This window comes from Psilocybe cubensis, chromosome 5, assembly GCF_017499595.1.
Source record: "Psilocybe cubensis strain MGC-MH-2018 chromosome 5, whole genome shotgun sequence".
Taxonomy (NCBI): Eukaryota; Fungi; Basidiomycota; class Agaricomycetes; order Agaricales; family Agrocybaceae; genus Psilocybe; species Psilocybe cubensis.
In genome coordinates this window covers 952915-968773 of record NC_063003.1, presented here as the reverse complement: position 1 = coordinate 968773, position 15859 = coordinate 952915, and the positions used below count along the sequence as shown (strand labels likewise).

The 15859-nt window shown below is 43.9% G+C and overlaps 5 protein-coding genes across 5 annotated transcripts; 2 read left to right on the top strand and 3 right to left on the bottom strand.

Annotated features, from left to right (window-relative positions):
* Window positions 1-1663: 1663 nt before the first annotated feature.
* JR316_0005787 (uncharacterized protein) lies at window positions 1664-2861 on the bottom strand (the record flags this gene model as incomplete). Its single annotated transcript, XM_047891541.1, has 5 exons — window positions 1664-2020; window positions 2075-2318; window positions 2372-2474; window positions 2527-2667; window positions 2729-2861. The coding sequence occupies 5 exons, from the start codon at window positions 2859-2861 to the stop codon at window positions 1664-1666; spliced, it is 978 nt and encodes a 325-aa protein (XP_047748890.1).
* A 2019-nt stretch (window positions 2862-4880) lies between these two features.
* Window positions 4881-6289, top strand: JR316_0005786 (Tuberculostearic acid methyltransferase UfaA1; the record flags this gene model as incomplete). Its single annotated transcript, XM_047891540.1, has 8 exons — window positions 4881-4980; window positions 5038-5223; window positions 5284-5342; window positions 5400-5522; window positions 5576-5611; window positions 5662-5871; window positions 5926-6111; window positions 6164-6289. 8 exons carry the CDS (start codon window positions 4881-4883, stop codon window positions 6287-6289), a joined length of 1026 nt encoding a protein of 341 aa, XP_047748889.1.
* Window positions 6290-7823: 1534 nt separating this feature from the next.
* Window positions 7824-10011, top strand: JR316_0005785 (Cytochrome P450 67; the record flags this gene model as incomplete). Its single annotated transcript, XM_047891539.1, has 11 exons — window positions 7824-7892; window positions 7950-8286; window positions 8335-8412; window positions 8466-8697; window positions 8749-8772; window positions 8821-8895; window positions 8944-9109; window positions 9157-9308; window positions 9360-9461; window positions 9511-9600; window positions 9663-10011. The coding sequence occupies 11 exons, from the start codon at window positions 7824-7826 to the stop codon at window positions 10009-10011; spliced, it is 1674 nt and encodes a 557-aa protein (XP_047748888.1).
* Window positions 10012-10107: 96 nt separating this feature from the next.
* JR316_0005784 (Efflux pump FUS6) lies at window positions 10108-12264 on the bottom strand (the record flags this gene model as incomplete). The annotated part of the gene is made up of 11 exons (XM_047891538.1): window positions 10108-10787; window positions 10849-10895; window positions 10955-10995; window positions 11049-11217; window positions 11301-11388; window positions 11444-11523; window positions 11578-11620; window positions 11675-11683; window positions 11739-11844; window positions 11906-12031; window positions 12088-12264. 11 exons carry the CDS (start codon window positions 12262-12264, stop codon window positions 10108-10110), a joined length of 1566 nt encoding a protein of 521 aa, XP_047748887.1.
* A 1324-nt stretch (window positions 12265-13588) lies between these two features.
* Window positions 13589-14427, bottom strand: JR316_0005783 (uncharacterized protein; the record flags this gene model as incomplete). The annotated part of the gene is made up of 7 exons (XM_047891537.1): window positions 13589-13815; window positions 13879-13936; window positions 13991-14018; window positions 14080-14092; window positions 14146-14192; window positions 14243-14343; window positions 14413-14427. The coding sequence occupies 7 exons, from the start codon at window positions 14425-14427 to the stop codon at window positions 13589-13591; spliced, it is 489 nt and encodes a 162-aa protein (XP_047748886.1).
* Window positions 14428-15859: the final 1432 nt, after the last annotated feature.

The following is a 15859-nucleotide window of genomic DNA, read 5'->3' as shown; positions in this document are numbered from 1 at the left end:
CAAAGCTGGGATTCCTGAGTATATTCGATTTTTAACTCACTTTGCTACAGTGGCTTGTAAATTGAACGTCTTTTGTAAAATTAGAGATGGATTAAACGCTGACGGCTGCGAAATTACGATGCAATGGCGCGACGCGACGCGGTGGAACATTAATCACGTGGTATACGTGAACCGAAAGAGCGACCCCTGAATTCGACGTTGGCGTCTATTTGGCCCACAACTCGTTTTCAAGATTCCCAGCGTTATCGTTATCCCCATACGTCTTGCGAATATCTGCGACCAGTAAACGACTTGGAAAACTCTTACCCTCATTTGAATCTCATGGATCTGGCCGGGTCATATCAAAACCCCAAGGTCCCCACGACATCGATGACTTGCGAAGCTGCGCCAATTGAAGTTTGGATAGAAATTGACGGGAAAACGGTCACTCATCACGCAGTATACTATGATTCTGCCAAGAAAGAGGTCAGCTGTTGGATCGAATCTCTAGTCGACAAGGTGGGTTTTTCTGTTATTTCTTCCCCAATGATTAATTCGGCTTGTTCTGCTCAAATATTCACCAACTAATACATAACCGTTCGAATTGAAGTATAAAAGCATTTGTGATAATACAGAATACGCAATGGGAGTCGAGATTTTGTTGGACGGAAAGATTGTTCGGAAGAAATTTCTATTTCCACATCGACCTACACTGGTGGGTACAGTATCCGGTGCTTTGACTTCACCTACAGAAGAGCGCCAATTCAAATTTGGTACGCCTAAACTTACCGGTGAGGGGCATAGACCTCCAACAAGCCTATGTATATTTATCATGGACTTTCCAACTCTTTCCAACTGCTTTTAGACGACGACCAGTATCTGGATAATAAATCTTCAATGCACATTGGAGATATCAGAATGGTCATTAGAAAAAAGTCTGACTTCGATCCTAAAGAAGAAAAAATATCTTCGACGTATGATGTATCTGAAGCCGTAATAATCCACGAGAAAACAAAGAAGGGACTTGCCCATATTGTCACGTAAGTTCACATCCATTCAACATGTAATGATAGGTAAAAAATGGGTTAATTCAGGTATGGTGAAACGAAGATGATTGAGAAGCAGGTCGCCTATAAATCCAAAAATTGCGGCATACTAGCGACGTTTATCTTCAATTACCGTCCTCGTGGTCAGTTCATTGGGTTGGGCGGTGATATTATTCTTATATGTTATCTAGGAATGCTTCAGGCCTACGGTGTCATACGCAATCCCGGATTGTCAGGCTATTCACACAGATGTCCAGGTCTAGCATACAAGCCCACAGAGACGTATATGAAGCGAGGATGGAACCATGATTTGGAAGACAATTATGATATGGAGAGGACGAGGAAAAACATTAAGCTTGAACCTTCACCCCCTTAGATTGTATCGCGTGCAATTTCAGTGGACCTCATGGAGAGATTTAAGCTAGAAATTTTTTTGTTGGTAGAATCTAGTGGGATCAAATTTAATCGTCATCAATGCTGACTTTTTGGAAATATCCTTCTCCAAGTTCACTCTGCGGCCGAAGACTCGAAATTGCAGTATGATTAACATACATATCATCCTTGTGCTCTATCAAAAACGCAGCAACCTGTTTGATAATTCTGTCCCCGGACTCTCAGAACTCACATTGTGCTATACATCAAAGGCGCGCCATAGGAGTGCGCTGGTGGCCGGTGCTTTTCAAGATCCCGGCAATTATGTCTGCAGCAGTCTCAGGGACTTCTTGTACTAGCAAATGCCCTGCTTTAGGAACGATATGGACACTGGCCATTACTCGTCCTTCCTGTCCGTCAAAGAATTTGTCCCTGGTGGCATTTGAATAGAGATCAGGGCGCTCCCCAAATATTCCGTGTACTGGATAGGTGGCGCAGAGCTTCGGGTAGAGATGGCCAGCAAGAAGGGGAATGTTTGGCCCATAACCATCTAGCTCTTGCTCTAGTGTACAGTTCAACGTCACCTCAGTTGATCCAGGTGCTACTGATCGGAAAGCGTATTCCTACACTCACAAGAGTGATCAGTACTTGACGTTGAGGAGACGCTAAACGCTTACCATGTAACATTTGAACATTCGCTCGTCCCAGAGCTTCCAGGGCATGCGCCTTCGGCACCATTTAGCAGCCTCATCCCTCGAGGGAAATGTGTGTTTTCTGGATTTAACACCCTTCTCGTTGGTAACTCCTTTAGCTACTCGCTCGTCGTTTTCCTTGAGCGGAGGAAGGACATATGCAGCTTCGACGAAAACAACCGCTTTAATAAGAGATGGGGATATGATAGCCTGAAGTATAGCCAGTGTCCTAGACGTATTCTGTTTTAGTTTTGCCATCAATCCGAAGTCTGTCATTCGTACCAGGCTAGTGTTGATGATGAATGTCCAACAACGACGACATTCTTTCCCTCGAGATATTTGGATTCGAGTAACCGCCTCAAGATGTCTGCGTAGTCGGTAAGAGCTAATGAAGGTAAGTTTGACATGCGAACGATTACATCTATAGATGTGCTTACTCGCTGTTCTTTGACTCAACACTGCCTGATTTACCAGAGCTGACTGTCCATGGCTTTGCCAGTCGATACTCCATGCCTCCCCAATAACATCCGGACAAATTTCAAAGATACGTCGGATCGGTATGTCCCATTGTTCTTTGTCTACATCAACTCGAGTTCAGTAAGCATGAACTTGCATAGGAGGCATCTCAATTTTTCGTACGATTGCTTGTGCTATGCGTAAAGAGGACAGTTAGACTTTCTGGCGACTGATTTACTGACGTATAGCGGGTAGCCAGAGAAACTAGGCCTGTCGTGGGCTGTTTGAGGGTGATAGTTTCGACCTTGAGGGACATGTTGAATGCTGACGCTGGGTTGACGGTGGGCGTAGTCTCTGCTGGATATGTGATATGGACAGTTACCTTGCTTCTAAGTATAAGTATAACATTTAGCAGGCTGTCACAGTGCTACTCACAGGTAATTTCCATCTAATTCGGCTAGAAAGCTGGCAACGTTGCTCGTAGAAGTAGTGTGGGACAGACGGCGCCGGCGCCGGTGGAGAAGAAATGAGTACAGTTGACTTTTTCATAATGCATACCGGTTGTAACGGTCAAAAGCTATGCATTATGACAAGTATGCAATACGAAGATAGTCACGCATTGTGACTGAGGTGTGACCCCAGCCAAATGCGTGACATGAATGGTGATCCACGACTCTCATTCGCTTTGTAGACAATGTATTGGGATGGAAAATTGCTTGTGTGCTCTTTGCTAGCTTTCTTGAAAGTGTAGATTGATTAAAAGTAGTGGATCCTCTTTCCTATTTTTAAAATGAGCAACTATCTTACCTTGGGACAGTAATGGGTGCTTTTTGACAAAATCAAAGACAAGCGGCCAGTCAGCAACTGTCAAATTTAACCGTGATTTTGCCGCAGCTAAGCTGGATGAAGTTTTTGGTACATCTTTGGTACAATTTTTGTTTTGCATTTGCCAGTTATATGGAGCTGGCTTCTCACGTGACTTGAGTATTTTTCCGTATTTTTTTGCATTGGGAAGAAATAGTGAACCGTAATGTGGGAAAACAGGTGAAATTGTTCTCTGAAGGGCTCAAAATTGTGTAGATAGTGCGTTAATGCACCCAATAAATTTTATGATGAGCCTGATGTCGGCCTTTACTACCAAAATGTACAGAAAATCTCTGTTTATACCCATTGTCATAATGCATATTTACATCTCAAGCCCATGCATTATGCAATATGCAATATGGGTGCCAATTCCCTGCTTCCCTACGTGATGCAAGCCCAAAAGTCATGCATTATGAGAAATATGCATTATAACGTTATGCATTATGAAAAAGTCAACTGTAAATGAGATATGATCACAAACAGCCGCTGCGATCCTCACAGGTCGAGATCCTCACCCATGTGCTTTCCTAATGGAAAAATCGGGGAGAGCGCGATTAGTATGGAGGCCCGCTTCATAACCGGGGAGATGCAGTGGGATTGTTCTATTTTTAGACTATTTCAGGGCCCCCGGGCTTTCATACACCGACGTCTCATATCTGAGTCGAGTCAACTTCGAGTTCAAAAAAAACATAGTAGGTATAAGTAGATCTGTTGTTATATTCAGCTATAGATTACTTCGAGGTTGTAAGATCGTGCACTCAACTCTAAACGATCAATCAGATGAGAAGCACACCTAGTTCCATCATGCTTCGCAAGCTCTGAATCTGAGCACTAAGGAAACCCTCCGTGATCATCATAGTATTGATATGGTATTGTTAACAAAAGTCAAGCAAAAAAGAAGGAACCCATGTGATATCATAACGCTGGCCGGCGTCATTAAATGCACAGCGACGAAACACGATCCCGTTCAGTATAAAGTTTACAATACCTCGTCCCAGAGACAATCAAGTGTGTCTCCTCTTGCCACGAGTCGGGGCATGTTGATTTGATCTGAGATTAAATATAGAAAAATATCCAGGTCGTCGAATAAGTGGACATCCTTGTAACGCGGCCATTATCGACGTTTTTCGGGGAGACAACGGCGCTCAACGGGGCGGATACAATGTGTTGACTCGAACTTCCATTCTTACGGGAACAGCATGAGATTGACCTGTGGGCTACTCACACACACAGCTTGTATATTCAAACAGATTGATCCGTTTCAAGATCTAATATCGTATCGAGCATTACTTGGAGCCAACTAATCTGCATAACCACGTCGCCCAACTGAGATCTGATACAATGACACATAGCATTTGACTCGAAGTGGAAAAAATATTTTTCAAGGATACTCCAGCCTCAGGGGTTTAAAAGCCGCGTAGAAGTTGAAGACAATAGAAACTAAATTCTCTATACGCTAACTCAGCAAACAATGACTTCATCATCGACGTATGCTGCATTGACTCCCCCATCCCTGTATCAGCTGAAGAGCTACCTAACCGTCATTGTTTGGGATTATGTCATTACTTTCGGTGATTTTTAGATTCGGATTTGCGTGGACTTCCATGTAGCTTACTGACCATTTTTAGCGCGAAATCGAGTCCTGTCTGCCCTTCAAGAAGGGGTCACAAGGGGTCGGCTTGATTTGTATGATGCTGCCATAGGACAAAGGACATTCGGGTCATTGGATGAGGGTGAACAAACACCGCCAGTCACCCTCATCATCCGAAGTGAAATGTTCTGGCTTCGCATCCTGCTCTCCTATGACATTGGATGTAAGCTGCAAGTAACGAGAATTACCATAAATTCATTCTGACCTACGTACCACCTGTTAGTCTCCGAAGCTTACATGGCCGGAGAATTCGAAACCTCCGATTTGAAAGCATTGCTCAATGTCAGTAAGGGACCTCCAGCGGCGCTAACGGACTTACTAACGCACAATAACCACTAGCTTTACATCGACAATTTAGACCAATTAGGAGGGCTTTCATCTCCGTTTTACAAACTCTTGAGATGTTTTGACGTTGTCACTACATTCTTCCTGAGCCATGGGATCACAAAATCCATAGAGAATGTGAGTTATAATCAATCAACTAAAAAAATACCGACATTCTCACCGATATCTAGGTGGCTGGGTACAATGCTTCAAACGAAATGTATCGAGTATGTAAATATTTTGAGAGGTGAAAAAGCAGGCTAACAACCATGGCTAGGCGTTTCTCAGCAAAGAGATGATGTACTCGTGTCCCATTTGGGGTAAAGAGGAAGGTGGCGTACGAGGAGACTTGGAAGGCCATCGACGCCCAGGAGACCTCGAAGACGCACAGGCCCGCAAAATCGCGTACATCCTTGACAAAGCGCGGTTGCGACCTGGCGACCGTCTACTAGAAATAGGAAGCGGATGGGGAGGACTTGCGATTGCCGTACGTGCTTACCGTCAATCAGATAACTTTGGCTCGACTCATTGAAAAATGTAGGCCGCAAAAATGGGATGCACTGTTGACACTATCACCATTTCTGTAGAGCAACAGCGGGGAGCGGAAGAGAATATAAGACGTGCAAATGTACAGGATAGGGTGACTGTCCACTTTATGGACTATCGACACATGCCTCCCCATTTCGAGAAGGCTTTCGACGCATGTGTCAGCACGGAAATGTTGGAAGTAAGTGACGATATTTTTCTGTGGCAGTACGGCATGCTGACAATCCAAAAAGGCTGTAGGAGCGAGAAACATGAAAGTATATCTTTCGCAGATTGACTGGGCGCTTAAAGACGATAAAGCTACCGTGGTCCTTACGTCGACAACATATCCAGAGAGTACCTATACTCCGTATCAGTAAGCACGACCCATACTTCAGTATGACAGCCACCTAATACCAAATGTAACTTCACAGAGGGAACGACTTCACGCGGAAGTACCATTGGCCAAATGGTGTTTCGCCTAGTCCTACTTCTCTTCTGGTTGACTTTCAGCGACATGTTCCGCGTCGATTCTGTGTTGATACCGTGCAAGATTTAGGAGACCGTAAGCATCATAGTCTATTCTTGAGGGTTCATTTTGATTTGATAGATCATTCAAGATTATCCCCGATGCCTTCGTGAATGGGGGAGGTAAGTTCAAATGATCAACTTTGGAAAATCAATCACTAATAGGTTCAAAATCAGACGGTTCGATGAAAACTGGAGCGAGAAACTTGCGCTGACGTTGACGCAGAAACATCCCAAACTGGGCGACCCTGCCCAGATGTCCATGTTTCGGCGCAAATGGCACTACATGTTCATGTACATGGACGTAGCTTATTCACGCAGATGGTTAGGGTTGACCTTGTGGGCAATGAAACGTCCGGTAAGCGCCCTTTTCTGGTTTTTTATATAAGATTTCCCCAGCTGAATGTTCAAACAGGGCCAGGAATCCATCATTTGTTCATGATGGCTTGTTACCGTCGTGTCGATCGACTCTTCATGGAGACTGCTATTTTGAAGTTGTATTATATCGGATTATTTATACCCATATTATTTAGAGACATACCTGGCTAGATATTATTTAAATGGAATGCCGTTGGAACTTGGAGCCTCTACTCCAGCTGGAATTTAAGGCGAACAAAATCATAAGGGTTGCACCAATGATGATACCATAGGAATGACGTCTGAAAATTTTTCAAGCACCAATCTTTGTGAAGGAGGGTAAATTGAATTTGGAAATTAGTAGGTGGTGAAGGTAAGAATTTGAAGAAAATGCCTGAGTTGGCTGACCGTTGGAGCCGCCAGCAAAACTTCAAATCGTGACAGACATCACGTGACGTGATTTATTTCGGAGTTTGAAGTGCTAGAACGTCACAGCCACCAGTGACTTTCTCTCGTCCTGTTACTTTTTCTATTCAACAAATTTTCAACCTTGTGCCCATTTGTGGCTCATGAACTACTCTCGAAGAAGCGCATTTTGAAAATTCTGGATTGCTGAAATTGGGTGAAATCTGGGAATCAACTTGTAGAATCGTCAACAACTGTATATGAAGATGAATGCTCTCGTGAAGAAGGAAGTCGCCAGGATGTTATGCTGAAATGAAACTGAAAACTGAAGAGCGGTACGGACTCGCTTTTGATTTCTAATGGATTTACATATGTTCCACCTTACCTTTACTCCTTCTCTTTGTCTCCTTATCACATGTTGCTTCAAGTACACATCTGGATTCCGTGCTAAATTTAACGCAGTCGTGATACGACGGGGACGGGGGAATCGCATGAACACGTCAAGCCTACGCCAAGCATCACAATTCCAGACTGGATCACTTTACGCCTTTTGGCGCTACGTTTTGACTTTGGGATATATTACCACTGCAACGTGGGACCTTGAAAACCTTGACCAGCTTCATTATGGCGAAGATTCCAAGTGTACACCTCAGTCATTCAGACGCACTGTTGAGTGCCGTTTTCTGCGGACTGGTTCGTTTATTTTAATCTCTGATGACGCGGCTGACATTCGTTGTACGCTTTTATCAGAGTCTTCATCTATTATTCAATAAACTTGAAATCACCCACATTACTGCTCTGAAACGTATATTGATACTATCACCGCTGCTTCCAGTGCCCGCTATACTCCCTCACTATCCCAACTCTGCCTCGGTTGCAATCCTAGTGTCCTATGGCATTGTTTATGGAACACTCGCCGCATCAATTCTCATTTACCGTCTATCACCTATCCACCCACTAGCCAAGTACCCTGGACCACTCCTTGCCAAATGCAGTCAATTTTGGAACATATACAACTCGTATACAGGCCGGACGCATCTCAACCACTTAAATCTTCACAAACGTTATGGACCCATTGTTCGGACAGGTAAAGCATGCATTCTCACCTGTTCTAGCATCATCTAACATAAATTAGGTCCTAATGAGGTCTCGGTATGTGACGCAGACGTTGTCCAGGCCATACTTGGACCAGATGGGTTAGCTAAAGGACCAAGTGAGTTGCATTCCAGTCGAAATGCATTGAACAATGATTTGATATCACGCAAGTTTGGTCGGGAAGGCATACTCCGAAACGGAAGCACTACTCCCTTATCAGCATCCGGAACATGGCTGAACACCTTCGACGACGGAAAGTCTGGAATAGGGCATTCAGCATACCTCGAATTAAAAATTACGAACCTATTCTAAGAAAACGTCTGGACCAATTAGTAGATGCACTTCAGGCCGCTTCCAGATCAAATAAACACGTTGATTTAGCAGAGTGGATGTCATTTTTTGCGTGCGTGCCATGTTTAGCGCGTTTGAACACGGGAACTAACATTATCAATAGATACGATTTTATGGGTGACATGGCGTAAGCATTTTTTGCTGCCCTACAGACTTTTACCTAAATTAAGTATAGATTTGGTGGATTTTTCGAGTTGATGCGAGATGGTGATGTCGATGGCCTTTGGAAAATGATGGAGAAGGGCATCAGGTATGCACAGTATCTTACTATAGTACAAAGCCCCTTACATTATATTAGGGTACAGGCCTACACACAACATATTCCATGGGCTGCCCCGATCTTGTATGAGTTGCCGGGGATGGGAAAAAATGCGTCGAAGTTGATGAACTTCGTGATAGAGACATCTAAAAAACGAATAGAACGTGGCGTGGCATTCACTGGGGAAGACCTCAGCTCCCATCTGGTATGTTCAAAGCTTCGTCGTAAAACGCAATCTAAAGATTGTGATAGCTTGATGAAGTCAGTGCGTCACCACAACCGGCTTCATTCGGTGACTTTTCCTCCGATGCTTTCCTGGCTATTGTTGCTGGCTCAGACACCACGGCCACTGTATTAAGCAACATATTTTTCTACATTCTATCTGATAAAATGATATTCGAAAGGTTTGTTTTTCCGGATTTTCTCCATTCACGCTTTCTGATTTTGTTTTCCAGGCTTCGGGAAGAGGTTGACCACAATTTCCCAAGAAAAGAAGGCACAGCCCCTAGTGACGATTCAACAAAGCTCGCAAACATGCCTTATTTGAATGCAGTCATGTAATGTCAAAATCCTCACCATCTTCGCTATTTCTTATTTTGCCTATAGAAATGAGGCCTTACGGTTGCAACCACCTGTTCCAACTGGTCTCCAACGGGGGCCCGAGCCTGGGGCCGAGGGCAAAATGGTCGGCAACATGTCAGTAACCTTTTACCTGGCGAGATTGATGATATTAAAGCGGCTCCATTATTTTGGGACAGGTTCATCCCACCAGGGACTGGAGTGTATACCCCTCCGTATGTGATTCATCGCGACGAACGATACTTTAGCCCTGATCCTGATCGATTCTGGCCTGAGAGATGGTTGAATACACAGCCTAAGGTGATAACTAACCAAGCAGCCTTCCTCCCTTTTTCACTTGGACCAATGAATTGTGTTGGCAAGTCACTCGCGCAATTAGAACTGCGAATCATCGTGGCTACTCTGGTACAACAATTCGAAATGGACTTCAAAGTTGGCTGGGATCCTGCAAATTGGTTAAACGATCTTGAAGACTGCTTTGTTTTTATAAAGGGTGTTCTTCCAGTTGTCCTTAGCCCTCGGGCATAATAACTTGAAATCTAGTTCAATGTGACTGGTGCACGCATTCAAAAACTTCTCTTTTGGTACATTATGCTCTAGCTGTGCCAGTATACTTCTATCTATTTACTTGGATTTTACTGCCTTTTCTTCCAGTTCCCAATTCTTGTCGACTTCTGTGTGTAATGGTAGACCTCGCATGAAAAGGCAGGCAATAAGTCCCGCACCAATGATACCTGTGTGCACCTGCCAAAGCGTCGCCAATCCTTTTGCAAAGGCGTCTCGGACTTGGTCTTTTAGCGGCTGCGACAGGCCTGGAACGATAGGAATGATCGAGTATGCGATAGCGACCCCGGCTGGAAACTGATCGGTGAAGCCAACCGGAAGGTCACTCTTAAGCTGATTTTGGAGGACCGCGCTACCAATTGTTACCCCCCAGGTTTGTGCGATGGCGCGTAGGTAATTGTACAGCGCCAATGCCTGGGCAGTGGATGTTATAGGCAAGGGCGCCAGGATAGGGAAGTATACTGTCATGTAAACCAGCCCAATTCCTATGCCGTTAACGATCTGCAAGCCGAGAGACAAACTTCTTGTTGAATTCTCCTTTACAATACTGAGTGCTCCGGAGCCAACGATTAGGATTACCCATCCGGCAATTATCTGGGGTCTGTAAACCTTAAAGATATTGACGGAAAGCCCAGAAATCATTGCCATGGGTGCAACACTGAACACAAGGCCGAAAAGGTCTACGCCCGACGCAGTTGGGGAAGCATCTTTACATGCCTGATAGTACACAGGAAGGTAATCTAAAAATAGATGGTTTCAGACATGGAAATATGAACGACGGAGCACAAATATTGTACGCACAGAGGAGGCTCAGATGAGGGATGGAGAGTATGAACGTCTGAATAAATCTAAACTTGCATTTTAAGCCTCTTCCCTGATAGCAAAATAAGAAATTGTGACCGCTTACCCGCTTATACTGGTTCGATTTGCGAAGATGTGGTATGGTATCTAGAATTAAAAGTAAGTGTTACAGAGTTGATGTGAATCTCCGAATTACTTACAAGTGGATATGTCGGAACAAAAGCTTCATATACAAAAAATGCAGCTGTTCCTAGGAGTCCTAGAATAAGTGGTACGAGGACTTGTGGCGAATTCCAAGGATGCTCAATTCCTCCCCAAGTCAATCCAGTACTACAGGACGCCGTGCTGGCAACAATAATAAAATTGCCACTACAAACAAATGAATGGAAATATAAGTATTTGAATCGTTGGAAAGCAAAAAATAGGCTTGCCCCCAGTCAATCGTTTTTAACTTCTCACTCACACTTCCTGGCGGAGTGGGCACATGCAAAGAAAATATGATTATTGAAATGCAAAAAACAGCAATTGGAATATTCATGACTAAATCAAAGCTAATCAATATTTTGTCGTAACACAATGCCAAGTTGCTTCTTACAGAAAATCCATCGCCATTGTCCTTCTTGAGCTAGTGCACCGCCAACCACAGGGCCTATACCACCAGCAATACAGAAGGCACTATTGTCATGGTTCAATCAGTCGGTATATTAACTGAATCATATGGTGACTTACAGGCCCAGAATCCCATTGAAGGCTCCTCGTTCCGACAAAGAGACTAAATCAGACACAATAATGGTACAAATTGCGAGTGTGCACCCTCCCCCAACACCTTGAATAACTAAACACTTCTGCATGAAACGTGTAATTATCGCTTCAGGAACAATTTTACGTACCACGGGCGGCTAGTATTGTTGACTGATTATGTGCAGATCCTCCAATAGCCGACCCGATTATGAACAAAATAAGCGAGCCCAATATTACGGGCTTTCTGCCGAACACCTTGGGGCAATCAAGTTCAGAGGCTCGAGGCAGGGCAAACATACTGAAGTCAAATTCTCACCTGAGCAAAACCACCGCATAGGGGAAGCGCGGCTGCATTTGCTAATGCATAACAAGATCCTATCCACACAAACTGTGATAGGGCTAGATCCTTTGCAATTGTTGGTAAAGCAGTGGAAACCACAGTCTACATAATATTACGTCTCAGAGCGGTAGCCACAGGCACCAAGCATAAAGACTCACCGCCTCCAGGCAAATAAGAAATACCGCTACAAAAAGCGAGAAAAAAACCACCCAAAACCGAAATCCTCTTGCAGGCTTGTTGGTAGGGTTATTGGACTCCAGTGATGAATCTTCCAACTTTGCCAACGCTCTGTTACTGAGTGAGCTCTCATTCTCCTGAACCGAAGTATGCTCCATATCGAGGGGGTGGTGGCCTAGAGCCAAGATCGAAAGGCATAAAATCCAAAGAGCGTTTCTTTAAGTGGAAAACAATGTAGCCTATCTACAAGCTGTGGGGACACCAACACATGCTATTTCTCTGTATGTGTTAGGCTAAGCGCGTCCCGATATCAAGAACCGTGTAATCACAGCCAAATTTCCATCGATCTGATGTTTTGGTGTGAAATGTACACCCTCTTGTTCGAGAAGACCAGCAAAGATACCCAAATATGAAGCCCAACTGCGCATGTATCGCTGTATGTAGACACGGCAGTGGACTTCACTTTGCGTTAGAATCCTGATCGCCGAGAATAGAAATGGAACGTACATAGGCTTCCTATTCCTGTGCGAACTTGTGACGGTAGTTGACAATAGAGTAGAGTCATGGAAGCATCCTAATCAATCTGATAAAGTATTCACGGCCCGAGCAGACGGCCATCATCTGCAGACTATGGGTTTACAGACTCTTTTGCCAGTTTCACCTTGCATGATGTCGAGGAATGAGGGTAGTTATGCGGGTATCGCTCACATTATGAACTCCTGATAGGTGCTGCGTTTCATGCATTTGTTATGGTAACGTCACTCCTTTGCGGACTGTTGGTGTAGAATAGAAATATCATGTGGCAATATATCGAGCGAAAGAGTCAAGTAATCATGATAGTCACATTTTTCCGGATCCTCTAGCAGTCTATTGATCGTAAGACCTGCATAAAATTTGAACCATGACCCACCTAATCATTTCATCAGAGAAACACGGAGGCTGAAGCATGAATCCTCATAAATTCTTCATGGATAGTGGAAGATCTTGGTTCAGGAAATTAGGAGGAAATTTGGTCGGGGTTAGGCGGGGTTTTTGTGATGTAGTTCCGGCCTTGCGCCTCTGTTTACAGTTCGTATTTTATCCAAAGATAGAAGGTTTAATGGGCTTGTGCCGGTAACCACCCAGCTTGAAAGCATAGCCAGACATAGCCATGAGAGATAAACGGACGTTTTTGCTTCTAGGAGATGATGGTCTATTTTTAGCTCAAACAAGCGCTCACAAATCAAGCAATACGTAGCAGTTGATTTCTCTAATCATGTGAGCTTTGCTCGGTGTCGTAGTGTGAGAATCAATGTTTGACATATCTCGGCAATAGTTGATACCGACGTCCCTAATGGAATTGCGGTTAGGTGGCAAAAGAAGAGCAAAGTAAAGGTTGTTGTTAATACTGTTTGATTTTGGTTCATGCTTACAAGTACTATACAGTCAGTTGGTATATAATATGCGTTGTGGTGATACATAGAAAATGTTAAAGGGAGTGTACTAGTGGTTTGTTTCTGATCCGGCGGAGGAATCATGATGTGAGAGGTCTCTCCCATCGCTGAATGTTTTCCTCTCAACTGTCGTGCCAATTTCTATCAGATCTAGATCATTGAAAGCAATGGACCTGGTTCCAAGGGATGTCCCTGGGACGATCATTGTAGTTCCGGCTTGTGACTGTCCTATGTTGCCTCGTGCGTTCAAAGATCCCAACAAGGCGTTGACATAAACTAGATTTGAATGAGTGCCCGTCAGTTATTTACTCACGGATGATAGTATCTGCTAACACGCACGTTTGCTCTGGGCAAAGTAGATACCGAGGAAAATGAAACGTTGAGGCCAGATCGCGTACTAGATGACAATTTCAGATTGGAGACCAACATGATGAAAATGAACGAGATTTACCGTGATTAGGCATGCCAGGGCGCAAATGCTAGTCAAATATTAATATCAAAATCGAGAGCATGCTGATATGTATTATACAAAAATCTAACCTTGTGAGCAGACCTGTTGCCGCGTTAATTTCAGTCATTTAATGTCGATCTTCGGGAATTACGTACCAGTATTAACCGTAAATGCCATGATAAATGACACTTTCGAGTCTGTACTATAGAAAAAATGAGTAACGAGTCATATAGTGCCCAAAATTTGAAGCACCTTTTGATGCCAGTTTTGCTGCGAAGCAGAATTGTACAGAGCGAGACAGCAATTAAAACATCTGCGATAACGTCGGCTGCAAATCCTAGGTAAAGAAGCCACTTTTAACGATAAAGGACGATGAATGAGTCAAGGTGGCTTAATTAACGAATTTTGAGTAATCTACTCACCGACATCTTGTTCATTTTGGCGAAAGTATTTAGAGTAAATCTAAAGACCTATGAGGATGTGTAGCATGAAGTTAAATATTCGACTCACGATCGTGATGCAAAAACTGGATTTAAAGACAATACTATGAGCTCGAACGAACGAAAGGAATCAAGTCTTCATCAGTCACTAACCATATGCAGTAACTGGTGTTCTTCGTCAATAAAGAAGAAATAAGCAGGGTGACAAATAACTCACCAGCAGAGAGGAGAGAAAGGACAGCCTGTTAACAGCACATTGGTAACCCGCACGGACGCCTGAATGATCACAGTTACGCACCACAATGCCGAAAATTGCTGCACCCAGCGCTCTTTGAGTTCCGCAAACTGTGTGTCACCCGCTCTCAGCACCTTGAAAAGTCACACAACGGTATAGACCCACGTATTTGAACTCTCCACCCAAATATACTGGGAGCAACCATCATATCAGTGGATTGATCTAATAGTGTTTAGCAAAATAGACGCGTACCATCGCACCATGGCGCCAATCATTGTCTGACGTAAAAATCAGGATACATTCAATATAGAGTATTAAGATGGACTCTACCGAGGCATATACTTGCACCAGTATACTCCTGCAGCAAGATTAATCCGATTAATTGACTTGATTTAATTTAATTAAAAGTGTACTCACCAAGTGGGCGACTGAACTGCGGCAAAGTTTCCAAAGTTTGTTATCAGATAGAAGTAGACCCCATGGGCGGTGAAGGCGAAGTGTATTGAATCCAGGATCCTAGGAGGGCCCCCTTCAACTGTCTGTCTGTTGTAGGAGAGAAAATTTAGACTAACCACAGGATCAGGATCTACAAGCGCGAGCTTCAGGAATCGGAGGTTATATCACTGGATTATTCAGAAACACACCATAGTCGAAAGCCATCGCTTATCACTTCTATAGCTATTGAAGTACAAGAAGGTCTGCAAGGTGGTCAAACCATACATCCTGTTTACAAGCGGGTTATAAAATTAGAAATTAATTCCATTCCATTTTCTTCAAGTTGGCTTAATAGTAAACGTACAATGCCGCCGCCAGCGTCCCCAAATAAGCCGCGCCCAAGGTACTGTTGAGTGGTAAACCGCTATTGAGACTCGACATCGTGGTTGCTCGACAAAGAGAGAAGGGTTGAAGGGGGATGTAAGGGACGGAGTCAAAACTGTCGGCATGTCCTTAGGTTTAAGTGTACGATACAATTTGCGTCCTGGTTGTCCACGCGATTCTTTTGATAGAAGCATGTCTAAGCACGCCCATTTTACCCAAGGCACTCCACGCTCCTATCGTCAAATGTCATCTCCCGAGATATTGGGTATTTGTGGCTTCCCTATTTCGGATATAAGAGCTTTGCCATCATGTCAGTCTCCATCAAAGTCTCCGTTTTCTGCGGCTAAAGTGAGCTAAAAATATCACCACAAACCA